This window comes from Falco peregrinus, chromosome 10 (assembly GCF_023634155.1).
Source record: "Falco peregrinus isolate bFalPer1 chromosome 10, bFalPer1.pri, whole genome shotgun sequence".
NCBI lineage: Eukaryota > Metazoa > Chordata > Aves > Falconiformes > Falconidae > Falco > Falco peregrinus.
In genome coordinates, this window is record NC_073730.1 from 27,556,927 (window position 1) to 27,570,544 (window position 13,618).

At 41.2% G+C, this 13,618-nt stretch overlaps 1 protein-coding gene across 11 annotated transcripts in view; it reads left to right on the plus strand.

Annotated features, from left to right (window-relative positions):
- The window catches only part of ELAVL4 (ELAV like RNA binding protein 4), an 83,290-nt gene that overhangs the window by 63,367 nt on the left and 6,305 nt on the right, over positions 1-13,618 (plus strand). For 8 of the 11 annotated variants that reach the window (XM_055815677.1, XM_027788290.2, XM_013299987.3 and 5 more), the window contains exons 4-6: positions 9,931-10,084; positions 10,486-10,711; positions 12,085-12,123. In XM_055815677.1, the coding sequence (XP_055671652.1) occupies positions 9,931-10,084; positions 10,486-10,711; positions 12,085-12,123 (419 nt within the window). The remainder of the gene's footprint in view (positions 1-9,930; positions 10,085-10,485; positions 10,712-12,084; positions 12,124-13,618) is intronic. The other 3 variants (XM_055815675.1, XM_055815679.1, XM_055815678.1) reach the window with 1 other exon arrangement.

Genomic DNA, 13,618 nt, shown 5'->3' on the forward strand with positions numbered 1-13,618 from the left:
AGCTGGAGGCTTTAGAGATCCCACTGAAGTCTCTCACTTCATTGTAATAGACCATTAGTTATTCAATGACCTTCTTTAGTGGTCTCACAAGAAAAGCAAGCTTCTACACTGTCACGTTTTTTGCTGCATGGCTGATAAAGCTTTTTTGAAACAGCTCATGAAAGATTTCCACATCCCAAATTCTGACAAATAATATAGCTTAAGGAATGTGAATCAAAAAATTGAATGCAAACAAACAGCAGATCTGATTTATCTAAGACTTTGATCGTATTTGAATGCTGCCTTTTGATTTATACTATTTTCTTAATTTTTCTGCTGTACTTAATTTGTATTTCAAAGGCAAAAATGTTGAAGAACATAAAACCAGAATTTTTACTTCTGAAAATACTGGTTCAAACAATGTCAGTGATTTTTGTATCTTGCAAAAAAAGATACTGTATGGTCAATACTTCAGTTGTACTTATCCTTTCTCATTAAAGGTTTTGGTTTGGACAGAGTGGTATTTGGGAAAGCAAAAATATTTATTGTAGTCCTGTGCATCTCTAAGGATGGTTTCAAGCAAGTTTTTTCCTGGTCTGTTTCATTAGTGAGGAAGTCCTGAGCCAGAGGGTTGTCAAAGTGGTGGGGTAGCTGCATGGATTGCATAGACATAGCTATTTCCAGAACCTCCCTTAGACCAACAAAGTTCCATCCCATAGATATATATGTTGGCCATATATCAAAATGCTCACAGCATGGTTTTGCACAGTTAAATAGAAAAACTTACAGGAATGTGTAAGGCAAGGCAGCAAAATCTACAGTCTTATCTGCTGCTGCAGGTGGAAATACACGCTTGGACTCAGCAGTTTCCACTTACAATGAAAAGTTGAACAGTAAGTTGCTCTCCAAATTGCTTTTAAAGGCACATTAGCAGGAAAAATACAGTATTCTGAAAGTACTAACCTATCTTCTAAATTCATTAAAAACTCAGTAGAACTTGAAAAAATATAGAGCAGTTTTTAATGCAGCACTTCTACATTTTGAACATTATTCAGCTTTAGCAAAGGTGCTATATTTCTCATCCTAAGTACCTATGTTGCCTCTTCTGATTTTTGTGAGTCTTGTATTTGTATTCATAATATTCCAAGGCTACAGGAAACATACAAACTACAAAAACTGCAAGCCACCCAAATATTTTACATGTGTCTCATGCAAAATTAAACTATTATGCCTTCCTTTTATCGTGTATAGTAACATCTTTGTTATCCATGAACTTCCCACGCTAAAACACCTTCGCAGAATATTTTTTTCTTTGTTTTTAAATTCAATATAAATTTTAGGAATATAAGTAGTTTATTAGGTTTAGGTTTTTCATGATTATTAATAGCTAATATACTTTTATAGAATGTGCCATTTTGTCAGACTCTTGAAAGCTGTTAAAACTTAGTAAGAAGCAAAGAGACTGACCTAACCCCACATGCACAGGAGCTGCATAATTTCTCCAGTGGCTGGGAAGATGTTTTAGGCTATTTTTTAAATAAAATTGTTTTCAAGTAAGTGTTTATGCAGATGCCTGAAACTGACCCAGGAGAGCTTTCTGTTCAAATAGCCAAGCTTTGGACACATGGACAACTAATCAGCAGTTTCCAACCCAATTTTTAATTGCAGAATTGCATGCGATCACCTTACCTTACCCCTTGTAGGATTTGTTCTCAGAAATCTTATTAGATCTGATTCCCTGGTACTGTGTGGTGGGGATAGAGGTTTCCCAGTGTTCGCGCCGAGTAGTGAATCGTGTTTTTACCGCTCCCAGCAGCCCCCATGTTGCTGGAGGCATCCCTAGTTTCTAAAGGGTTGTGAAGTGATGAAAAATTGTCCTCAGCACCACTGAAGTCTCCTAGCTTGCCTGTTGCTCCCACATGCCCCTTTCCAGCCTCTCACTGTGATTCATTATAAGGTTGAAGTATTTTAAGTCGTGGAATTTATTTAATTGTCAGAGCTGATTACTTTAGTCTAGCTAGATACCCTTTACCGTTATTAAAAATGCACCTTCAGTACATCGAAAGAGCCTGTCTCAAAAGAACATATAGAAAGGGATTTAGTGGCATATAGATTTGCAGGCTAAAAAATATTTAATTAAATACTAGAATAACATTGAGCTGGAAAAGTACTAAGCATTACTTTTTACGTTTTCGTGAGTGTAGTTGGTTTTTATGGCCTGGAATAAATCCGTAACGTCCTATTGATGGATAGGCTGATGGCCTCTGCCCAGGTACGCTGGGTAGCTGCAGCCCTGCAGGTAGCATTTCTCTGGCTACCTTTTGGAAGCTGTTTTGATAGAAAGTTGAAATTAATAATTTGTGAAAGTCCCTTTTACAGGGGCAAATTACTTCCGCTTGCCAAGGTCACCTTGGTCTTGATGGCTTGCATCCCATCTCCTTGCTCAAACAGTTGTGGTCTCTGCTGTCCCTTATACCTCAACTGAACATCAGCTGGCTGGGGAGGGTCATCTTTGCACTCATTTTTTGACCTATGACGCTTAATTCCTGCTTTAAAAAAAAATATTTTTCTGTATGTGTCCCCAAATCCTGTCCTTCTCACTTCGGTAACATTTTTGTGGCAGCTTAATGTTCTCTCTCTCCTGATGCCTTGCAAAACAGCCATGCAGTCACAGGAGGACCTGGTTTTATCGCAGGATCAGCAAAACAGCTAGGCACAGTCTGTTCTCAGATGTGCGGACTAAAATAACTGAAGAAATGTTCTCTTTATTATTTCATTGTTACAATAAATAACCCCTTTTCACTGTAGCAGCTAAAATATTTCTGTGCGTTTTATTTAAGTCAGTGATGCCCTTTCAAGTCAAAGTTGAGAGGTGACTACGGAATATCTGTTTGGGGAAGCATTGAAGGAAATGTTATGCATTTGGTGGTAATAGGTTATAAACGTTATGTTTGTCCTCAGCTGATCATAGTGTATATTTTATTTATGCCATTTCATAACATCATCATCATTTTGTGAGGGAGAAGGGCTTCACTTTATTTTTTACAGCTAAAGCTTGACATAATTCTACAAAACAGCTTAGAATGAGGGAAGATACAGCATGTGTTGAAATAAATATATATTCCAGAAATTGAATCTATTTTTAGAAATTAAATTTGCCCATCCATAAAAGCATACGAAAGGTCACTGCTGCTGTTGAAGATTGCCTGGCAATTCGGTTGCATCAAATATCAGAAAGAAAATGTGTGATGCATGGGGTACAGATTGTTTAAACTGTGCTGCTTTGTCCCGAAAAAGGGACAGCGTCTGAAAGGATGCGAAGGAAGCGTTTTACAATTTACATGGGGATTCAGGTGACCTGGCTTCGTGTTGGGGGACGCTGGAACAAGGGCAGAACAGAGTTTTGAAAGGAAGTTTGCAATCTAAAAAGAGCCAGCGACCCCCTGAAGTGCAGTCTTGTGTCCCCCTCTCCTTCCTGCTCTGTCGTCTGAGAAATAGGTTTGTTTCTTTCTTCCCTCACAGGAGCAGGTAGCATGCTGTGACACTGCTGGAGCAAAGGGAGAAGCCTCCAGTAAGGGGAGAAGGAATCTGGGTTCTCTTGAGCTCTTGATGCCTTCTGTATTTTGAATCCGTGAAATCTATCAGATGATAAAATAGCAAACAGATGGGGTCATTCCTCTGTGGTCAGATGCTTCCTCTATTTTAATTTTCAGTTAAATGAATAAACAACATGGAATATAGCTACTGCTATTTTAACACTTCCTATTGTTAGTTCAGAATGTTTACTTCGGTGTTACTCTCCTGTTTTGATTGATAGGACTGCATGGTCCTTGTTTAAAATACAGTGAATAGGGCTGTAGGAGAAAATACTACTGTGTTTTCTGGAAATAAACTAGTAATGTAACTGCCCAAAGATCTTGCTATTTATCTGGGTTTCTCTAGCGTTTTTTTTAAATGCCAGGTATTTCTACAAAATTCAGGCTCTAAATCTGTCCATGTTAATTCTTGTAATTGTCTGCAAAACTACAAACCACACTGTCACTGTAGGGTAACCAAACAACAGCAGCCTCAGACTTCTCTGTCCTACAAAGTCATTTGTCAAAAAGATTGCCTTGCAGTCATGCTCAGCAGTGAAGGAGGCGTGGGAAGCACAAGGCCCGGGAGGAGGAAGGCTGCAGCAGTGAGCAATGGGGAACAGAGCTGAGTCTTCTGCACCCCATCCCAAACTGTTTGGAAGGTAGCGGGGGGACACAACAACTGGAGCTGCAGCCAGAAAATGCTGGCTTGCTGACAGTTAGTCACAGAGCTCTGGTGTCGGGTGCCCTTGGTGCAGTGCTTTGCTGAAAACCTTGTATTTTCCACCTGTGTTCTCCCATAGCTTCCCCAGGGGCTACCTGCCACTGAGCCAGCCAGCCACCACCTGCAGCTGCTTCTCCTGGTGAAGAAATGGGTGGTAAGGGGAGGGTGTGTGGAGAGGTCTGGGGATACTCTGATTTGTAGGGGAGCTGGGGAAGACGAAATAGGGGGGAAGGCACAGAGAGGGCTTAGGTGTTCGGTGGGGGAGAGGAGAAGGGAGGGTCCGGGAGCTGGAAGGTACTGGGATCAGCGAGGCCCATTGGCCTGTGCAGAGGGACCTGCATTTTTAAGTTGCCCGTGCGTACAGTTGTGCTGGCCTCGCTGTGCGTACAGGCATGCCGTGTGTGCCGCCCCAGTGTGCTCTGCCAGCCCGTCGGCTGCCTTCAGACGCACCCAGCTGCGTTCCCCCCGAAGTCCAGCAAAGCTTTGTAGAGGGCAGAGGTGTAAAAGAGCATGTACTCCTTTCCTTCCCTGTAAATTCAGATTATAGCATTTGCAAGCTGCAGATTTAGGGTGTAGTTGTTCTGTATTTCCTTTTTAAATTAAAGTAATTGCTTGTTCTGTTTTGTGGTAGCTCAGTTAGTCATAAGAGGGGTCATCTGCTGTGACTGCTGCACCCTGGGGCAAAGCTTTGGACAAGAAACTTTAAAGATGCCACAGACCTGGAAACCCTCAACTAAGTTTGCTTAGTTTCTGTTCTTCAGGAACCTCTGTCTGTGTAACCTTTTGGACTTTGTAGTGCTTGTTAACAAATCTTCTTTCACCCTTTGTGCCTGTGGTGATGCCGTGGCTCAAAGGACCTCTCCGTGCTGCCTTTGAAGGTTCAGATTTGGCTCTGCTGCTTTCAGCAGGCACCAGAGTTTTTACCTGTTAGTTTTGTGCAACTTCTCTTAATCGTGATTTCTCTGAACTCAGGTTTGCCAATGAGTCCTTTTCATTCCACAGAGCCAGAGCAGCCATTTCCCTTAGCCCTGCTCTTGATACAGCCGGAGTGCTTCTGGGTTATTATCTGTGGGGTTTTTCCTGAAATGATGGAATAGACCATTGTATCTTACCTGCAATCATAATTAAACCCAGCAAAATGGCATTGAATCACTCAACAGTAAACTGCATCGTCACTCCCCTCCATCCCCCAGCCTAGGGCTTGGAGAAGAGATAAAGGACAGAGCAGTGAAGCAGCAGATGTGAAAATACTCCATACTCTGGTCTTCAGCCTTTGGACCAGAGAGCTTTTGTATATGCTTGTCCTGACAAAGCACATAGCTTTCACAGGAGGGTTCCTCAAATCTGTGTGTTCGCACAAAATTAGAGCATGGGTGAGGGCCTGGAAGCAGCTGTGGGGAAATGTCTCTTCTGGCCACAGCCCATCCTCTGGTGTTAAGCAGATTTTACTTGTAGTTCTGTATGTGTGTGAAACAAGTGAGAGCGTGCTTATTTACGTGTGTGAAGTTCTTTGGTCATGTTAAAGCACTTGCATACCCGTGGAATAAGAGGCGTTCAGTGAAGGAAGGGTTGTTCCCATTTTACACATTTGGACATCAGGCAGAAAAAAAGCGAAGTGGCTCACACCAAAAGTCAGGTGAGAAATCCTACATCTTGGAGCGTGTTGTGCAAAGAGACAAAGCAGTCTTGCAGAATTAACGTCACCAAGAAGTTCAGGATTTTTGAATGTTAAACTTTTTTGGAACATGCCTAGGGAGTCACTTAATGCCAACTGCATCTTTATCTGCTTGGGCTGGAGAGGGGTCCCAGGGATGGCAGGTTTGGTGGCCTGTGGGTGCCTGTGCTGCTGTGCACCGCTCTGATTAAGTCTCCTGACTAGTTTTACGTTCCCCAGGTGAGTGCACTGTGAGTGACACTAGATGTGGAGCAAGACACACGTCTCCTTGGAGAAGTTTTCATTTTGAAAGATGTGAGCTGCTGTGTTGCTTGTCAGTGGATGTTTTGAGTGGGGAAGGATGGCTCTGCTGGCAGAGCACATCGTTTCAGGGAAAGATGATGCCATTCCTCTTTGGAGCATGTGGGAGTTGAATTTTGTGAGGAAGCTTCTAGAAATGGACCTAATGTTTGAGAAGTCCGGGTTTAGTATATGAGCTGAAGGCATCTCCTGCGATGAGCAGCAGTGAAGCAGTTAAGTGTCAGTGTTTAAATGGCTGCTGTTACATGTCCAGTGCCTCCTCTCTGTATGGCAAATGGGATGCGTTCATGCCTCTGGGTGCCTTTGCTGTGGGCTCTGACTTGGAAAGACCAGACCGCTTCAATTTACCTTCCGAGGAGTCTTGAGGTTATAAATTTTTCAAAAAGTTTTCTATGTGGGAAAATAGGTGGGAAATTAATAGGGAAAATAATTACTTGAGGATATTTTCTGTGCTCCTGAACAAAAATGTGCATTACCATGGAAGATAGGAAACGCTGGGCCATACAACTCCACAGTTGGAGTTGTACATTTGGGGACAGTGGTGCAGACCCGTGAGATGGGTGTTCATACTGAAGAGAAGCCTTTACGCAGGCTGATGTTCAATGTCAGATGAGAAATACCCTAGCAAATGTCTTTTGCTGTTACTGTGTGTGTATATAGAGATGTATGTATAGTTTTATAGAGGCTTAACATTGGAGGCCAGAAACCCATAAAGTGAATTATGCAGTATTAGTATCTTCCTTGCAAATTTGACCGGAGAACTTGTAAATGATCTTACACAGTGAAATGTAACAACATCATTGAACCTCCAGCCGTCATACAGGTGGACAAATGTTTTATTCTGAGAAATGCCTGGGACAGAGTAGGTCGGTGTTCACCAGCTCACTTAGATTTTTTTGTCATAGCTAGGATTTCCGTACTCTTTTTCAGTATCCTGTTTCACTATAGGGTGCCAGCACTGCCGTGAGCTAAAAAATAATTCTTAAATGTGAATATAAAGAATTAATGCAGCATCTTCACTCAGTGCTTAGCACTTTTCAGTGATAAAATGGGAGCTGGTTTTGGTTCCCATTTTAACTTCCACAGCACAAGGAGCGTCTGGTCAGGGTGGGCGATTTCTTCCTTTGATAACTAACACGGGGGAAGACATCCCCAGTGCTAACTGAATAATGGCTTGAAAGCAGGATGGCACAGTCTAACCGATCGATTTGTCATTGGCTGACCCGAGAGGGAAGATGAAAAAGATTCTAAAGCAGATAAATAATTGACATTACTAGCCTTGAGTCCATTCAGCTCACAACCTTTTCTCCTTGATATTAAAGACAGCCGAGTTGCTGTTGGCAGCTCCTTTCTTTGGCCCAGGCTCCTCTGCAACCTGAATGTTTGATTGCAGGAGGAAATAAAAATTAGACCTGAGCGGCAATAGGTGGTTACATATGCTGTGAGTAGCTGGATTTGCGTGTGTGTGCAGCCTCTCCTTCCACTGTATGTCTGCATGGCCCACAAGAGGAGAGTATTTTCTGTTTGAGAAATGCAGATAGATAGATAAATAAAACGTCAGGCACTTGGTGCTTGGGAAGTAGTGGGTTTTTTCAATATCCCAATACTTTTCATCTTCCCTGTAATGTGGCATTTGGTTAATGAATGTGCCACAATGAGAAAAAACCCAAAGGAAACCCCTGGCTGTTTTCCCAGGAACTTTATTAATTTTGTGGCTCTGAGTTTTGAGGAATAGGTAAGGTCCCTACCCCCACTCGAGAGAGGCTTTTAAGTGTTTTTTAAACCATTATTCCTAAAGTGGGTTAAACTGTAGGTGTCGGAACCCTTACAGTACCTTCTCAAGGTAATTTTGCAGAGTGTGGAGGGAGTCCGCTTTGCCAAATGCCCCAGCATGGGGCACGAATGAGAAAGCACTAACAAGAGACCACCAAACCAAGCATCAAAACCAGTGGGTTTTCAGCATGGTATCTATCCGTAGGTGAAAGCACAGGGTAGTTTATTCTGGTCTCCTCAAGCACCTGGCTTGATCTTAGTTACATAAAAGCCAAGTGGTGCTGTGTGTGTTCCGGTCCTGGAGCATCAGACGGTTGTTTGGGACCAGCAGTAAGTGACTCCAGTGCTGCACCCCATCATCAGGAGCTCATGGGCTGAGGTCCTAAATTGCTGAGGCACAAAACAGTTTCGACCCTGATACCCTCTCCCTTTCAGCACTGATCTCGGCACCTGAAGGTTTGTCTGCTTGTGCCTTGGTGCTGTGTGCCTCCTGAGCTTGCCTCAGTTGATGCAAATGTTTTATCTAACCTCTTTTTCCACATTTCTTTCCCTAAATTTTCCCACCTCCTCTCTCTAACCTTTTAAACCTAACATTTACAGAGAAGGCTATGTACAAACATGTAAGTTATAAAGAAGTTGCCAAAAATCTTAAAAATCTAGAATCTTTAGAGTTTGTCTGCTATTATGCAGAGAAGATTGTGGAAGCAAATATTAGTCATTAACATCATTTTCTGTGAGTCAACATCTATTTTTAGGTGTGGAGCACATAAAGACAACTCTTTGACACATAGCACATAAAGACATCCATTTGACATCATTTGTGTTTGGGCTAAGGCTTGGGAAGAGGGGAAGACAGTTGCTGAATGCATTGTATTCATAATGGGACACCCCCCCTTTCCTTCCAAGACACATTTTAAAGATGTAACACAGGAATGTACTGATCTGTTTATATTTAAATAGATCAAGATGAAGTACAAAATCTTCAGGTTTGGCTCCAGTGCTATTTCAGATGTGCTGCAAAGTAATTCTTCATGATCCATGCTGAATACTTGCCATTAGGCTTTATCCAGGAAGTATTTTTATTATGTTAAATGTGTGTATTCTAAATGTATATATTTCAAAAGTGCAGAAGGCTTTTTATGCACATACTATAATTAAAAATCTGATTCATAGGTAGAAGAGCAGTTAAGAGTCTTGATTTAATAATTTTCCAACTGCATACATGCAGTGCCTCGGCTAGATTTTTCCTGTTTGCTTGGTCATAATGTTTTATGGTCTGGTTCTGGGCTTAGAGTACAAAGGAGCTTCTCGTGATGAATTGCAGATATGACAGTGAGTGTCGGTATACAGTTCCCTGAGCAGATGTTCATTTAGTCTAATTTCACTAGTACTTTACTGTTCATCCAGAACAGCTCTCGCCAGCTCAGGATGAAAACACAAAGAGAGAGAACTAAAGATCACTCTGCAAATAACCTGATCTGTTTCAGACACTTGGAGCAGGGGAAAGAAAGAAAAAAAAACCACACACACACAAAACCATGCTGGAACTTCAGTGCTATGTATGTGCTAAGGTTATTACAGGTTGGATACAGTAAGTCATCCATACACCCACAACTCATAGGGGTAAATTTACAAAGCCGTGCGTAGGAAGTTGCACATTAATCTACCTCGGAACAATAGTTATTTTATGACTGCACTTAAAGAATGCTTGCATCTGTTCTTAAGGTCTCTCTAGCTCTTCCTTTGTTCTCCCAGCCTTTCCTGGCACTGCTGGTTTTGCAGAACAGGTAACATCTGAACTGGAGGGTTATTGCTAGTGAAAGAACAGAAAATCATCGGTCTGTTTGAAATGCAAAGGGTGGGTCTGGTGTGCTAATCTGCCTTTCCTTTTCCTCAATCCACAGGTGTCGTATGCCCGTCCAAGTTCAGCATCGATCAGAGATGCGAACTTGTATGTCAGCGGCCTTCCGAAAACAATGACCCAGAAAGAATTAGAGCAGTTATTCTCACAATATGGGCGCATCATCACCTCACGGATTCTGGTTGATCAAGTCACAGGTTAAAATAAAATTTTTCTTGATAAATGCATGTTTTTCTGGAAATGGCAAAATTGTAAATGCTTGTTGGCGGTTGGGTTCTAAGACAATGTGACTTCTAGAGTAAAATGCCATACCTGGTTCTTTATAAGCTAACTGTTTGGAGGCGTAACTGCTGCTGCCTCTCTTGTGAGGGATCTCAAAATGCAGAATGTTGTTTACTTAAAATCGTTCTTTTCAATACGGATGGAGAGTATTCAGTGCGCTGGAGAGTACAGATGGGGAAGAGCATTTTTCTTTATAGGCCTTTCCTTAATTTGCAAGACATATTCTGTGAAGTCAAAACCAACATGCAGTTTGTTCATTACATAGGTGAGGCTGTTCCTACAAATATTCATCTGTTCACATGTTTTTACTTCCCAGGGGTTTCTCGAGGTGTGGGATTTATCCGTTTTGATAAGAGAATAGAGGCAGAAGAAGCCATAAAGGGACTAAATGGCCAGAAGCCTAGTGGTGCTACAGAACCAATTACTGTGAAGTTTGCCAATAACCCCAGCCAGAAAACAAGCCAGGCACTCCTTTCACAGCTGTATCAGTCTCCCAACAGACGCTACCCTGGACCACTTCACCACCAGGCTCAGAGATTCAGGTAATTACCTGGAAAAGAGCTGAAGTCCCACCAGCAACGACAATGTGGGGCAGGTGCTGCGCAGGAAAATATGCTTTTAGTTCCATAGGCTGACCTGATTTTCTTTGTAAAATTAAATATTCTTTCCTGGAGAATGAGGAGGAAAATCTGCTGACAGCAGTAGTCATGTTGTATTTACTAAAACAGCTGAAGTACTGTACAAACAGATCTCATGAAGGCTCATAAAAAAAGGGAGGACAGAATAGAGTTACACTGATAATCAAATGAGCAGTGACTATCCTGTTCTTTCTCACTTTTTTGGTAACGCTTTTATTTTCTGCTATATTATTACAGTTTTGATGCAGCTTAGACTTTGATGTTAATGACAGCGGATTGGTAGCAGGAAAAAAAGCTGAGTCTGGTCCAGTCAGCAGCAGTATCATTAAATTTATTAGCCTGAGATCTGCTCTTAGTATAAAGAGACCTTGTATTAGTCTTTGGTGTGATTCTTCAGATACTTTCAGGGATGTTTTATGCTTTGCATTCTGAATATGCTGTTTCCATCTGATACATAAGCTAGAGTTAGTGATGCATTACTCTTACCTTTGAGGATAATTTTCAGGCAGCCTAGCATTCGAATAAAAAAGTCTGCCTTCAAAAAAAACTTGGACATACTTGCGTAGCTGAGTTGCATACCGGCTTTTAGAGAATTATTCAAAAGTAATTTTAGTTTTTCAGTAATGAAAAGTGCTAATGAATTAAAGATTATAAGAAAAAAAAGTCAGTCATCAGATACTTTAAATTTACACTTGGTTTTGTGTCTTTGGCATGCAGCTGTGTCCATTGAGGTTATCACTGAATCATTCCATGGATAGAAGGACTTTATTGTGCTCCCATGGAAAACAGATGGTTATATTCTGCAAAATTTGGTGGTCATTTGACATATTGTGAAGGATTAATACTAAGTATATGTAATATAGCGAGGAAGAATTTTTCCAGTTCCAGCAATTCCGGACTGTAACATTCTGTTTCTAAGTTAACTGTAAATATAACGTGAACAGTTAAATTATTTGCAATAACTTCATACTAATATTGTCTTTTTAAAAAATAAAAAAATATCAGAAGTGGATTTTTTAAAACCAAACGCAGGAAATGAAGAGGTTTTTTTCTCTTAAGACCGTAAGCAAGTTAAAAATGGCTTTAAATGCTGTGGTAGAAACTTAAGCACAACCTCAGACTTAACAAATCAGGCTGGGAGTTGTTAGGCTCCTTAGATGTGTGGGAAACTTGTTGAACGCTTCTTCTTTGAAAATGGAACGCTATTAATAATAGTTCCATTGAGCGATCTTGCCATCTGTGAGACATTAACCCAAAGACCCTCCTTCTCTTTTCAGGCTGGACAATTTGCTTAATATGGCCTATGGCGTAAAGAGGTAATTAGAATTCCACAGATTGCCAGATGTCCGTGTTGGCACAGATTGGTGCTACAATTTATTTTTTTTAATTCACTAACTTTATTTTTTTTTTTCCAATTCCTTCTTTTTCTTCCACCAGCATGTCAAATTCTTTTTAAGTTTGGACTTCAGTTGGTTTTGTTACTTTAAAGGCCACACGCAAATTCTGTGGGTTTTTTTCAACCTTTTTTTATTTACAGGTGGGTTTCTCAAATGGTTTAGGTGCAACAGCTACAAGCATTCAAACTGCAGTCACGCTGCTAAATGGCACTTTTTCCAGAATCAGAACTATTAACATACGCTTTTAACTAATCTCTGATCTGATAATGGAAAATTTAATGTCTAAATCTCATAGTTTTTCTCCTACATCTGGCTTCACAAGTTTGACTTGAAAATATAGCTGTGTGCACCTTAATCAGCCCTAAGTTTCTTTTGTTACAGGTTTAATACTTTGAAATTTTCTCGGTGCTTGAGATTTCATTTTTTGTTTAAAATAGCTCTGTGTGTTCGTATGTTTGTGCACGCATGTCTGATAAAGCTCAGCTGATTTGTAAACGTTTATGCTGTTTCATGAGTATGTTAATGTTTGATCTGATAGCTAAAAGGAGTTGACGTGTTGTTAGTGTTTCTTCTAATGGCACACACCAACGCAAGCGAACCTCACAGCAAATTAAAGGTGTAGTCTTATTCCTGATGTTACCGTAAGATGTCCAGCCATCCCCCACAATTAAGATGAGAAAATACTACTTAATCTTCTGAAATGGTCTACTCGCCACACTTGAAAATTGAGCTTTTTCTTTTTTTAAAAAAGCTCATCCTGTAAAACGGTATGGTAAGTATATCTTTGCACTAGCTAGTAGTGGACAGCGGTATGGGTTTTAACTACTGCCACGGTAGCTATCCTACAAATCAGAAATCTTAAGACTACTTACAGTAGTAGCACAGAGGCTGTGTATCTTTCCAGAAGCACTACTTCTGGTGTTCCTTAGTACGTTTGTTACCTCTGTGATATCCGTAGTGGCGATGGTGATACGATGAGTCAGAACTTACCACATGATTTTATCACACATCACTTCTGCATTCCCCCATCTCATTTGTGTCTTGATTTCTTCTTCTGCCGAAAACGTGGCAGGACTCAGCCTCGAGTATCTGTCAGGTGTAAGTTGGTGTCAGAAGGATGGGTTTGTTCAGGGAGTTTTCCCTGTGCTGCTGCTTCTCTGGAATTGCACTGGCATGTGCTGCGGGACAAAGGGGGCTTGGTCTGACCCAGGGAGTGTTTGAATTCAGATCTCACAGGACCTGCAAGAGGGAAGAGAGTGCGTTACCTGCCTCTCCGGGTCATGTATCTGCTTTCTTCGTATTCAGAGTCTGCAGTGTTAGTCTTAAATCACAAGAGTATTTGTTTTTTAGGCATCTTGAATTAGTTCTCTCCTCCCAGCCAGTCTCGAAAACTTGTACTTGCACTGGCAAACCC